At 25.7% G+C, this 14,017-nt stretch overlaps 1 protein-coding gene across 1 annotated transcript in view; it reads left to right on the top strand.

Moving 5' to 3' along the window:
- The window catches only part of LOC111640919 (IDLSRF-like peptide), a 38,525-nt gene extending 25,425 nt beyond the window's left edge, over positions 1–13,100 (top strand). The window contains exons 3-4 of the mRNA XM_023387007.1: positions 10,573–10,725; positions 11,907–13,100. Of these exons, the coding sequence (XP_023242775.1) occupies positions 10,573–10,725; positions 11,907–12,100 (347 nt within the window). The 3' untranslated portion in view covers positions 12,101–13,100. The remainder of the gene's footprint in view (positions 1–10,572; positions 10,726–11,906) is intronic.
- Positions 13,101–14,017: the final 917 nt, after the last annotated feature.

The raw sequence follows: 14,017 nt of genomic DNA, 5'->3' as shown, positions 1-14,017 counted from the left end.
GTAATTATTTAACATTTTTTGTCCTTTCCTATTTGTTTTTGGCTACATTAAAGCATTTTTTTGAAAATATACAGTAAGGTTCCATATTACCACCCGATTTTCTCTAAGCCTACTTTCGGACTTTTTGTACAAAAGCCTTCAAAAACCATACTTATAATTACACTAGCGAAAATTCCAATTAGGAACATTTAGTTTAATAGTAACAAGTACTTTTCGCACAAAAAATGTGGGTGTAGTTATGATATCTTGTTTACAATTCACTAAAATGTAATTGGGGTTCCATAATACCACCTTCTCCTCTATATTTGTAGGAGTAAGAATGTCATCTTATTTTTTGTGTTAAATAAAAAGTTTCTGTATTGTGTAACTGTCATTTATATTAACTTTTACACCTAAATATAGTGTAAAAAAGAATCTATTTACTTCAAATTAAATTTGATAAAAACGTTTTTGAACAGGATTTTTGTTATGAGCGTTATCATTAAGGATCGAACTTTGATCTCTTTTGATTTTGGTCTTGTGCGTTTTTTCATGTTTTTACACAACTGTCTAGTCCAAGTTAAAAATATATTTAATGAAAAATAAATATGCAGATGACAGGTAAAAAATAGTAGGCAATTTTTTTTAAAAAAAACAAAAAACAAAAATGTACACATTTATTTTAAAGTAGAAATGCCCTTTTCACAGATAAACCAAAAACTACGTATCAAAAATAAATATTTGATGTATATGATCAATGATCATATAGATCTAATGTAGTTATTTGATTCATTATAATTTCCTCCCAACGGTAATATTATATTTTAGTCCCAGATTATATTTTAATCCGGACAAATCCGGATTAAAATATAATCTGGATATCGTAAATTTTCATGGATAGTCTAGATCGAAATTTCGCTCCTTTCATCTCTCTCATCATGTTATCCAACCTAATTACGGATCGTGTACTGTACAGTGCGTCCGCAATAAGCAAAACTAAGGCCAGCTATAAAGCTCATTTATTGACAGTTTATGCCTCTCAGTTATTTTATCCAGCTCTCAGTTGAAAGGAAAAACCAGAAATTTAATTAGAATAAATTTTAATTTTACTAGATAAAAATATTTTTTTTAAATATATAATTTTAAAATAAATAAATGAACAAGTATATTGATTTATTTATTTATTAACGCGAGGTGATAGAACAATATGGATTGTTTGGTGCGCTCAATTATAAGCCATTACGGACAGGCCTAATCCATAATAGTATCGACTAGCATAGATTAGAGACGGTAATGATAAGATGCTGTCTTATTTCGTGGTTATTTTGCCAACAAATATATATATACAGTCGATCCCCCTATAAGATCATTGATTTTTCCGTTTTATCTGAATTACATGTTGTACGAGTCACTTAGATTTTACAAATATGTGAGCCGTTCACAGCCCCGCACACGTATTTGTAAAATCTAAGTGACTCGTACAACATGTAATTCAGATAAAACGGAAAAATCAATGATCTTATAGGGGGATCGACTGTATTTGAAAGTAAAGGTTATCAAAAGTAATATACAATACAGTTGTGTGAGTAATAGATATGTAATTTAATGTTTTCATTCTAATTAACACTATAGTTAATAGATGCCGCATTCTTCATGAGAATACGAATTTTGAAGTAATTTCTATTTATTCGTTAAATAAAATACTTAAAATCTGAAATTTCGAAGTTCTTGACAACTCTTCCCGAATTTTCTCGATTTCTACACATGTTCCACAAGACGGTAACACTCGGCAATTTTAATTATTCAGAGAACACATTTCTTAGGACCCAAAAAAGTAATCTATTATTTCTATTGTTTCTTTTACTCGTTCTTCTATGTGGAAACTAAGAAGACTATTTTATGAAAACCAACGTGGATTCTCAGGCTCCACAATGGGATGAGTAGGAGACATATCACGGACAAATTTTCCGATTTTTTCGACCGGTAGGGTTTCCAAAACAAACGCAAATTTCACATATAGAGGGAGTGCACTTGACGTCACTCGACTCCGCTTACGAAGCGCGCGCCATATTGGTTGNGCTCTCGGTTAATTAATAGTGTTTTTAGTGATGACGAAGAAAACATTGTTTAATTTATATTAATATGTATCACTTAAAAAATTTTAATGAAGATATTTATCTTAATTATGAAAATATACTAGCATGTTTTTTAATTTTTGGAACCTAACCCTCCTTTTCGTATTAGTTCTTTGTTTCGTATAACACGGATTCGCATAACACGGCAATTTTTTGGAACGTAACTACCGTGTTATACGGGGGTTACCTGTATATATATATAATAAAAAATAGATTTTATACGATTACATTTCTTTTCAAATTATATTATAAATAATAATAATAAACTATATTTTGACTTTGACTAGACTCTTCCATAAATGCCAGAAGGAATAAAATTACTAAACATTAGTGGTTTAGTCGTCAGTTCACGCCTAACTAATGGACTGACCACATGCAGTTTGCCGGGTTTTTTATCTTGACCTTCCTACAGCTAAATAAGGACCAATTTTCCATAGAAAATCCTCCCGGGAGGTAACCACCTTGACAGATCGCTCGTGTTTCTTTACCATACTCCGTCAATCCAATCCAATTGGCATAGATTTGGCATTGGTATCAACCGAATATTATACTTATATCATTACCAAAATGATAATCGTAGTAAATAATTATAATTTCCTTTAAATCTTAAAGTATTACCTAATGCAAAACTTCGACGTGTATTTTTTTTATATAATATTATAATTCTCATATGAAAGTTTCATGCCAATATGAACATAAGTTAGATCATAGTTTATTATAATAACCGCATCCTTACAATAGTTTATAAATATAATTATTAGCAATACTTGTGTTATTTTTTTATTTTAAATTATTACATATACTTTATTTAGCATTATACTTTCAAAAACAAATGTTAAAAAATTCTAAATGTCTACCGAGATTTTAAATATTTCCTCTTAAATGAAAGGGTCGCGATTTATAACCATGCAACAATAAAAATGTTACAGTTGTAGATAGATATTATTTATATAGACTTATACATGTTAAGATTTCGTGTTTATAGCAAGTCATAAACAGTCATAAATCTTAAAAAAAAGGATCTGTTTAAAATTTTAATAAAAATATTTATGCTGCTCAGCATATAGATTTTGCAAAAATCCATCGAATTTAAGGAATTTATTAACGCGAAAAGATTTTGACAGCTAAAATTAATGATAATTTAATACTTTTCAAATATTAAGTGAAAGTTAAATTTATTTATTATACATAAAAGAATTTTTTCCATTTATGAAGAATAAAAGTTCCACATATAATTACATAAGGAGATTTAAAAAAAACAGATGAAACATTCACATTTTTTACGTAAGATTAAATTACCCTATATCATTGTTCTTATTTGGTTAAATAAATTAAAGTGTTATTCAAATTTAACGTTAAATTATGATTATTTAGCAGGCTTAACTTTGAAAAATAAAATAAAGTGAAAAAATCGCTGAAGTAAATTACATTTTCCTTAAGTCTATTGTTTAAATCTGGATATTTAACATACTTCAAGACAACAATTAAGAATGATTAATCAAAAACTATAAAATCTAAGATACATTTATGTTATTTTTAAAATAAAATAAATTTATTTAAAAACATTTTTCTTAGCACAATTTAAAAAAATTATTATTATTATTATTTTATTCGTGAAACGACTCGATATTATATTAATTATGTAAATAATTAAGTGTTGATACTTTAGCATTTTACTATAAACTATAATTTTATCGTCATTAAATTTGAATAGTTATTCCTAGAATAATGAACAACTTTACACTAAAATATTTATATATGTTACTCCACGTAAATGCAGATAAAAGTGGAATATATGGAGAGATTATATATTTAATGTTTAAATCGATATCGTCCATGTAATTTACTAACACCAGTATTAACACTATAATACGGATTTGAATGACAGTTCCATCTGCTTTTCTATTCATCACTATGATCAAAAATTTATAAACTTCCTATCCCATGAATTAAAGGATTTCTTTAAAAGTTTAGCTTTTTTGTTTAGTCTATACAATGATATTTAACCATTATAATCATTAAAATATCATTCATTATAACGTTTAAATCCTTATTTATGAAATTATTGATACGCTATCGAAATCGTAATTAATACTTTTAAATGGAAAATTAATGTATGTATAAATAAGGTAACATTATATAAATGTTCAAATCCTGTCTGTACAGTATCACGACTGATTAATTCGACTAGATTATTCAAAACAGGATCATTTAGAGGAAGTAGGTGGTCTTATCTCAGTTATGCTACAAGCAAAGCTTTATTCGTTTCTTAATTACTTTGGTGTTTGGATAGAACAAGACTTAATCAAACTCTTCAAGGAACAGTACTTACGTTTGCAATAAAGTAGAAATTTTATAGAAACAAATAGGTTTTAAAGTCTGCAAAGAAGCAATAATAAAGAAAACATTATAAACACCTATGAGCAATAATTTTCGCGGAAATTTTATTAAAATGTTAACTTAATTATATTAGTAATTTGGCTTAGTTAATATTCTACTAAATTTATCTACCGTCAATAATGTAATCTGAGCCACTGACATGATTTTAAGTGTGATGTAATATTAANTTTAAAGTCTGCAAAGAAGCAATAATAAAGAAAACATTATAAACACCTATGAGCAATAATTTTCGCGGAAATTTTATTAAAATGTTAACTTAATTATATTAGTAATTTGGCTTAGTTAATATTCTACTAAATTTATCTACCGTCAATAATGTAATCTGAATTCGACACAGTAATTCAACTAATTCGAATTTAAATTAATAAAACTTAAATTATAATTTCGATTGCAATCTGAATCAAAACTAATTTTAAGAACTGTAAAAATTTTAAATTAAGAAAAGTAAATTAAGTATTTTTATAAAATGACGCAAAATAACAAATTGATTAAATTGCATATTTAATTTTATTATTTATTTATTTATTTTTAAGTTGTGAATAATTGTCTAAAAAAAAATTCTTACAATAGTTCAATTTAAGATGCTATTCTTGACAGTTACGACTTTAATCTTTCAATACTCAGAACAAATGTATTTATAAATGTTTCAATAGTAAAGAATTGAACTACAACAGAATGTCATAAATTGAAAAATATTTTTATATGAAATCTTAAAGCAAGTATAATATTTTAAATAATAGATTTGTATCCGAAACGAATATTTTAAAAATAATTCTTTAATATCGATTGATACAGTTAAAACTTTCATCTTTGTTGTCGCTAATGAACCAATTATTTAAAATTTTGTAGTATTATCGCACGCAATAATAATTCATTTATTAAAAAAAATACTTTCACACTCTTGCATTTCCTTACTCACACTTTTAATATTCATGATCTTGTTCACGAAGATTAAAAATTATGCTAAACCATTCCAATTTTTAACACTCGGGAACAAGATCCATTATCTTGTAAATTGAGGTGATAAAAACGATGTAAAATGTAGTCTTTCTCAAAGACTTTATTACGTTTTCAATAGTGATTATTTTCACATTTATTGGTTGAAAGTTTTCGAGATGGAAAATACTTAACGAAGAAATTAATAATTCAAAACTTATAAAAGTTAATGCCTCTGATTTTTTAACGATGTTATTTTAGTTTGTCATAAATTCTGATTAAATTCTCTCACAAGGCAGAAGCTTTAAAATCATTTGAATTTCAATAATCCCCAAAAAAAGTTAATCATAGATTTTTTTAACTTAGCTTAATAATTAAAAAATATTTTTATTTATAATTACTTATAAGAAAGCGGCTTGCATAAACAATTAATAATATTTAAAATATACTTATTAAGATATTGTAGAAAGCAGAATGTTGTTAAAAGTTGATATTAATATTCAACTTGAAAGATAACCCGAAGACACAAACTTAATATACATTGATCGATCCTTTACCAATTCCAACAGATGAATTTAATCAAATTTACTCTCGTAATGAATTGATACACTTTAATTCTATTTCTCCCAATTAATTGGAAAGAGATTTATGATTCATTTTGTAAGGAATTCCACTCATAACATTCATTATCTCTCTGTTTGCTAAACAATCGTTTTCATTTATTATTTTCTGCTGTATACAGTGTAAGGCCTTCCTCGTTGGTTATCTCAGGTTGGTAACAGATAACGTGTACTCGGGAATTTTAATACAGTTTACTCCATATCTGTATTAGATAATGATTATTTAGTACCAAACTTCGAAAACGATTAACATAATCTGATATACTTTATAAAACTGAACATGAGAAATGCTTAGAAACGTCCACCTGAAAGTACCAGATCGATAAAAAGAAATATATATTTGTTGATCTGATAGATCTGATCTGTCTAGTTAATATCTAGTGATGTAGACAATCTATCCCGGAGGAAATTTCTCTGGGATTCTCCCACGATACTAACTTCAGCAACGTAAAACGTGATTATATTAATTAAAAAGTTTTAATGAAATAGGCTTATATATGTTTGCTCTAAAATACTATTTCAAAATATTCTAAAATTTTATTTCTTATAATTAAAATTTTATTTATTACGCATATTTTTTTATAAGTCAAATTAAAATGATGAAAAATTAAATATAAGTCTAAATAATTAATTTAAATAAATTTTTATATATTCAAAATAATTAAATTATATATTCAGTATATAAAATTTTAATGTTTTAATTTAATCTGTGTAATTTAAACGGTGATTGGAATTATTATATGAAGACTTTCTATGTGAATGTCTTCTAATTATTTATAGAAATTGAAGTTAATAAATATTAATGTTATTTTTTTTTAATTAAGCAGAACGATTTTAAAAAGTCTAAAAATAGTTTATAAAATAATTATCGTATTTTCTTTATTAAAATCTCTTAAAATTAGAAGAATACTTTAAAATCTTTAAACAAATTGATTATTTTATTTTATTAAAAGTATGAAAGCATTAGAGTTGGATGTAAAGATTAATAATTTTTTATTTAAAATATTTATTGCTGTTATAACTTGTTCACAATTTTATAAATCTTAATGTTAAGTAAATGTGATCTTTATTCGTTTCCACTGTTTTGTTAAAACATACTTCAAACTCAGCAAACTAAATTTACTTACCAAGCAAATTCAAGACCTATAATTTAAGTTTGCAAAATTGCCCGAAGCTAGATAAATGCATAAAACTTATTGCACAAAGTGTTTGTTAGCTTTTAAATATATTCAGATTTGAAGTATGATATAACGAATCCTAATAAATGTAAAGAATCATGAACCACGCCTTCGAGACTCCATTAATAATGATTTTTAATAATTTAATTTTTTCTAGAATAATTTATAATGCATTGTCAAGGATTTCTTATTTTAATAGCACGAAACAGAAAATAATATATACACAAATTTGTTTTTTTTTTCTGAAATTTTTAAAATTTAATTGAGATTTTAATAGGTTTCATTTATAATTTTTATTGTTGATGTGTTTGATTGTTTCCTTTCTTTTAATTTATTAAACAAAGAAAAATTCAGGAAGATCCGCAAACATAATTCACTAAGCAAATAATAATGATGATTATTTTTGTAATTTATCATATTTTCATAAGATATTGTACCTTTGACCTTTCAAAATATCAATAATATTAATTTATAAAAAAGAAATTATATTAATATTTATANTAAGGTTAATAAGCGAGCGTTTTATACCTTAAATTATATAGATTTAAAGTGATCTATTTGAAAAAAATTAGTTTTTTTTTTAATCACTAAGCATCATAATATTTAAATTCAATGCTGAAAATTAAATTTTTCTTGAAATTTTACAGGTATTAAATTGATCTTATTTTAAATTTTTTAATTAATTTACGAAGTTTTTTTATAAAAAAATATTTATATCCAATTACATCAAAACAGAATTAATTAATTAAATTTTTTCCTTTTATTTATGCCTGTTAGCGATCGTATAATAAAAAAATGTGTATGTATATATATAACATTTTATTTATAGAATACAGGAATAATATATAAATAAATAGGAAAATAAAAAATTTAGTTTAATGCAATTTTGTTTTTATATCTCTTACATGCATTCCTATTCTTAGATCCATCTAGTTTTTCTTCAAAATATCCAGTATTAGCCCAATCTTGATCGATAAAACGCATAAAAACAAAAGAAATACAGATTTTGAATGTAGAAATACTATAATTTTAACTCTATGCAAAAATATTGACAAAAAAATACGATTGCATATGCAAAAAACAAGATAGAAAAAATTGTTTTTCTCTCCTCATCCACTAAATTTAGACTTAAATTTTCTTATAGTACTATGATTCAAAGAAATGTTATTTCATGCACAATATAATAAAATATTGAACATGTCTTGAAAATTGGTTTATATCAAGTTATATTGAACTTAAATCAATCCTTGATCCGTGTTGAATCTTAAGTTTTTATATTTTATTCCAACATAACAAGTAATATCGAGGATAAGTATATGTAGATAGCGAAATTATTAAACAAAGGATTTTAAATATATATCTAGCGCTATAGAAATTTTAAGAATTTAGAAATAAATATCAAGCCAATTCGAACGACTTTGTAAAAGCCTCTAGAGAAAATTTCCAATAAATGATAAAATTTAGAAAGTTTTTATTCGATTTTCAAGACACTCTTCTAGATAAATATATTATGTTTATATCTTCACGCATCTAGCAATTTGAAAGTAATATTTTAAAAAATAATCTCTTCAACTTTAACCTAAAATTTAAATCCGCCTTTCCTTTAATATATATTCTTAATACGTGATTAAACTGTAAAATATATAATTTGGATGCATTTTCATCATTAAACGTCTTCGAATTGTTTATTTTTTTAATACTTTATTTTTTTATAAGATTCTAGATGTTTTCTTAAAATGTTTTACCAAAATTAATTAATTAAAACAATCTCAAACCTAAATAAATAGATCTCTAATGATGAACATAATTATAAAAGAATACAATCAAGTCAATCGCTATAATAGTTTCATTAAAATCTGCTCTATACAAATTAAAGTGATCGTATTACAAATTAAAATATACAAATATCAATATATAACTTGCTCATTACTGTAATGAATGTTTATCCCGATACGAGTATCTTTAACTTAGTAAATGATAGTTTTTCAATCTGTTTCTGGGACATCCGGATTTGTTACCAGAAGGTAACAGGGCATGAGCAGACCTTCTATCTGTAAATCCTTCATGTACTGGCTGTCATTGTTAAATTGCATCGGATATCTTCTTATCTTCGTTCTTCGTGTTTTTTCTATGGTTTCTTTTTGTTCTGGAAGGGATGCGAAATTCTCTTTGAAATTTAAAGTAAGAAAGAATTTGTAGAAAATTTATTTTAGTTTCTCAACTTGAACCCCATTTGACTGCCACTAAGATTGAATATTTAAAAAGTGAGAGGCGAGTAAATCTTCTTGATTTAAAATGTGTCAATTTTTCTTTTCTAAATGATCTTCTTTTTGTTTTACTTTAAAAATTGATTTTCTTCAATTAGTAATCCCTAATTTCGATATTTATAAAAATTACTTTATATTTTTTTTTAAAATTATATCGTTTTTTCAATTTTAACTTATTATATTTTTGCGTATTTTTAAAGTTATTTTAATAATATAAAATGAAGAAAATGTAAACTCACTCGAAAATATCGTAACTTTTTCGCAGAATTATAATAAGTTTTTTGAAAATAAGTCTTTTTTTTATAGCGATATTTATTCTTTCAGAAAATGTTCTCATCTGAGAAATTGGACAGGTAAGCTTGATGTATATCATGTGAATCCCAGACTGATGTATCATTAAAGAGATAGTTCCATGAATAATTAATGAAAGCTAGCTTCCTACAGATTTCTGATTTATGAAGATTTTGCTTCTTCCATTTGTTCATAACTATTCGCTACTCGTACGGATACAAACAAAGTCAATAATTTCTTATAAGCAGACATAAAAATGCTATGAATTCCGTTGGAATATTTAGTTATAAAGATTCTTATCATCACCAAACTCAAATTTAATATATCTTTATTGGTTTTTCCTGCACTCTAATTTATTTTTCAGCTCTTCGTATTGAGTAGTTAAGTTACTAGAATATTACGAAAAAATCATGCTATATAGTAACTGACACACGAAAAATATCAGTAAAAAACTGACCTGACAGATAGAACTAAGGAAATAAAATTTATATCGGATAAAGATCAAAGTGTATTGGTTAAATGATACGGAAATTAGAAACATTTTTCTGAGATCTACATCCGAATTGATATGTATATATATTACTTCCTTTCATAGAGAAGAGCATGTCATTTCCAGATGTTGTTTACTTGCTGTTTAACATAACATAAATTTCTAAAAGTATCGTTTGTTATCTAAAAATGCAATACTTTTATATAAATTTAATTTTTTTAAATCGGTAGCGACTAAGTTTTTATCCTTAATTAACATCTCATTATTTTCTTCCAGCCAAACGACCTCCAGTAGAAGAAACGGCTAACATTTTGCAAACATTATTAGCAAATCATGGACCTAATTATCTAGAAAAATTATTTGGTAATAAAGCAAGAGATGCACTGGCACCACTCGGAGGAGTTCAGAAAGTTGCAATTGCTCTCTCGGGTAAATTAAACTGATCTTTTCATTGTTTAAATTGCATTTTACTTTAAAACTGTAAGTAAATTAACTTAACCAATCCTAGTTTGCAAATTTTTGCATATAAACTATATTATATTCTTAATATATACAATTACTCTTTTAAATCTCTGCAATATCCTCGTCTTGTATAATAAGATAATTTATTATTGATATAGATTAAATAATTGTAAAGATTTATGTGAAAAATTTCTATAGGAAAATTATTATTCATATCGAAATTATCACTTTTTCGACGAAAATGTGTGGAAAATTCCCACACACACACTGCACGTTTTAATCATTTTCAATCAATGAATGCAACAAGAAAGAAAATTCTTAATTAAATTATATCTTCAAAGTTTTTTTATAATTTAATAATTTCGACATAAATTATTATTATTTATTATTATTTATAGAATATAACTTCTAAAACATAAAAGAAATATGACGAAAAGATATGGCAGAGCCAAAGAATGTATTTGAATTATCTTTTCTAAAATTTTTATTTATAATGGTAACATATCACTCTCAATTCTATCATTTATTTTTATTTGTAAATTATGTTTCTTATATATATATATATATATATATATTAATATATTATAAGTACAGTCGAACCTCCAATAACGGCCGCCTCTAAATGGCAGATGGCCGAGCGGCTAACATGGCAGCTTACCTCTCTTAGGGACTGGGATAAAATGCAGACGAGTCGAAAAATACTAGGAATTTTTCGGGTGTGGCTCTTTGCGATACGTCGGGCCTCGACCTCGGGCCTAGATCAGACCCTCAATTGGGCGGCCATCCGGCCGCCCAATTGAGGGTCTGATCTAACCCGTAATGGATTTGCTGAAAAGAGGCCCTCTTAGTGCCCACGAGACGGAAAGAGTTTTTTAAAAACCCTGTAAACGGCGGACATTTTTTCAGAAACATTTCTTTTTGAAGTGTGTTTAAAACAACCTTCAAACAACGGCCATTTTTTATGTTCCCGTCAGTGATCGTTGTTCAGAGGTTAGACTGTATTTGTAAAAATATCGTTTAAAATTTATTTTTACAAAACGTTATTCACTTAAAAAGATGGTAAAAATTCTTCAGTTTAATAGCTATACTAACACAATAAAGATAGTTTTAATTGATGCGCTAATAATTTGTAATTTATTTCTTTACAGAGAGTGAAACTTTGGACGATTTTGGAACAGCACTTCACTTAATGAGAACCGATTTGGAACATTTGAGAAGCGTTCTTACGGCAGTCGAAAGTGGAGACTTAAGTTTGCTCAAAGCTTTGGGGATCAGAGACTCCGAATTAGCAGACGTCAAGGTTTTCTTGGATAAATTAGTCAGCACTGGTTTCATGGATTAACCCGTAAAACCGGATTTCTTTTTTAAATTTTAAATTCTTAATCCGACGAACGATCTTAAGAAGTGATGTTAAGAAAAGAATTATTAAAAACAGCAATATTTATTTATTCTCTGATTTTTTTTATTATTATACGATATAAAAATAAACCGAGCATCGAGCATCTTCAATATCCTTGTGTATGAATCACATCATTGCTCAAAATGTGATTCTGTGATTTTACCCCATATCTCTTTCTTATTATACATCGTAATCGCTTTAAAAATATTCGTTTGGTTTGATAACATGTATTTTTAATATAACCGTAAATAAGAACAGATTTGCTTCAATCAGACAAGAAAAATAAATTAGTACAGTAAATTCTTAATTATAGAATCCATATTTAAATATTTTTTCTGCTCTATTTACACTATTTCTTCGATTTCAAACTGTGATCTGTAAATATATTTTTCTGTCTGAGTGATATGTTAATGGCATGGAAATAAATGCATATCGTGTGATTTTTGTCGTTTTGATATATGTAGATGAAACATGACATTTCACTCTCCAACATCAACAGAGGAAAAAAATGTTTGGATCAATTTTTAAAAATTATTCCAATGTTCTGCATCAAAATTAGATTTTAGCCTTGTTGTCTGATGGAATTTTACTAAATTTGATATAAAAATTGACTTACATACAGTATAAATATAAAGGCATTATGGTGGTTTTATTCAATTTCAAACTGTTATAGTTGTTGGGTAAACTTTTATGTAGGTTTAATGTAATTTAAAATTAACATAATTAGTAATTTATAAAATAGTTCATACATTAATTTCCATTGTAGAACAACGTTAAATTTCAGAATAATTTGATTCATACATTAAATATGAATGTCTTTTTATCATATTTAATCCAAAACTCCTTAGCAAAATCCTCTTGTATAATTAGTAATTTTATTCTCAGATTTAATAAAAGAATTTATCCCTGCACTGTGGTAATTATACGAGTGAATATTATCAGATTCAAACCATATAATACTGATTTTTGTTTTTTTGTTCCGGTTATCATGTTCTAATAATAAAGCATTTTAAAGTAAATCCTGTACTTAATTAAAACTTTAAATAATAATAAGCCGAGAGCATTATAAATTATGCATTAATTGTAAAATCAGAAAGATTATCGGCATAATTAGAAAGAATTATAATTATGTAGAGAGTTGCGATTGACTTATAAAAGATTTCACAGACATATCAAAGGTCATTACGTTTCCTTACCGAATAAGAGCGTGATTAATCAATTACTCCAATTTAGAACAATTAACGTAAGCGAAAGAAAATAAACTCGATAATTAAAGAAAATCCAATTGTTCTTCGAATGTTCAATCAGAAAAAAAATTAACTTAATTTCAATTTGTTCAAATATTAATAACAACATTCGAAAGTTTAAGCATGTAGCCCTAAAATAACATGTAGGCAGTATATGAAATACAAAATTTTCAAAAATAAAAAATAATAACAGAGAGAAGTGTAAAAAAAGTTCATGAATAAAATTAATTTCCTTATTCATGAGTCTAAATATATTTAATTATGCAAATCGAGTAGTAAGAAAAAGAATACATAATTCTATCGATTGCTTATCATAATATATAAAAAATTATTAAAACATTATTCACTCTGAACTTAATATAGTATAAGAATATAATTTCGATGTATTTAATATTTATTTATTTTATTTTAATTCAACTTAGTTTTTTTCTAAATATGTTTAAAAGATTAGAAAATTTTAAATTTAAAAAACAAGAATTAAAAGAAAAACTTAATTTAATGAAATATTTAAATTTATTTTGATTTATAATTTTCTCTATTCTGGTTATTTATTTACAGTTTTTTTTTTATAATTGTTTTCTTTTTAAATCTTCCTTTAAAAATTTTCCCCCGA

This window comes from Centruroides sculpturatus, unplaced genomic scaffold (genome assembly GCF_000671375.1).
Source record: "Centruroides sculpturatus isolate CEXI.00-Female unplaced genomic scaffold, Cexi_2.0 scaffold1104, whole genome shotgun sequence".
Taxonomy (NCBI): Eukaryota; Metazoa; Arthropoda; class Arachnida; order Scorpiones; family Buthidae; genus Centruroides; species Centruroides sculpturatus.
The sequence above is the reverse complement of the archived record's forward strand: the minus strand, read 5'-3'. Positions and strand labels throughout refer to the sequence as shown.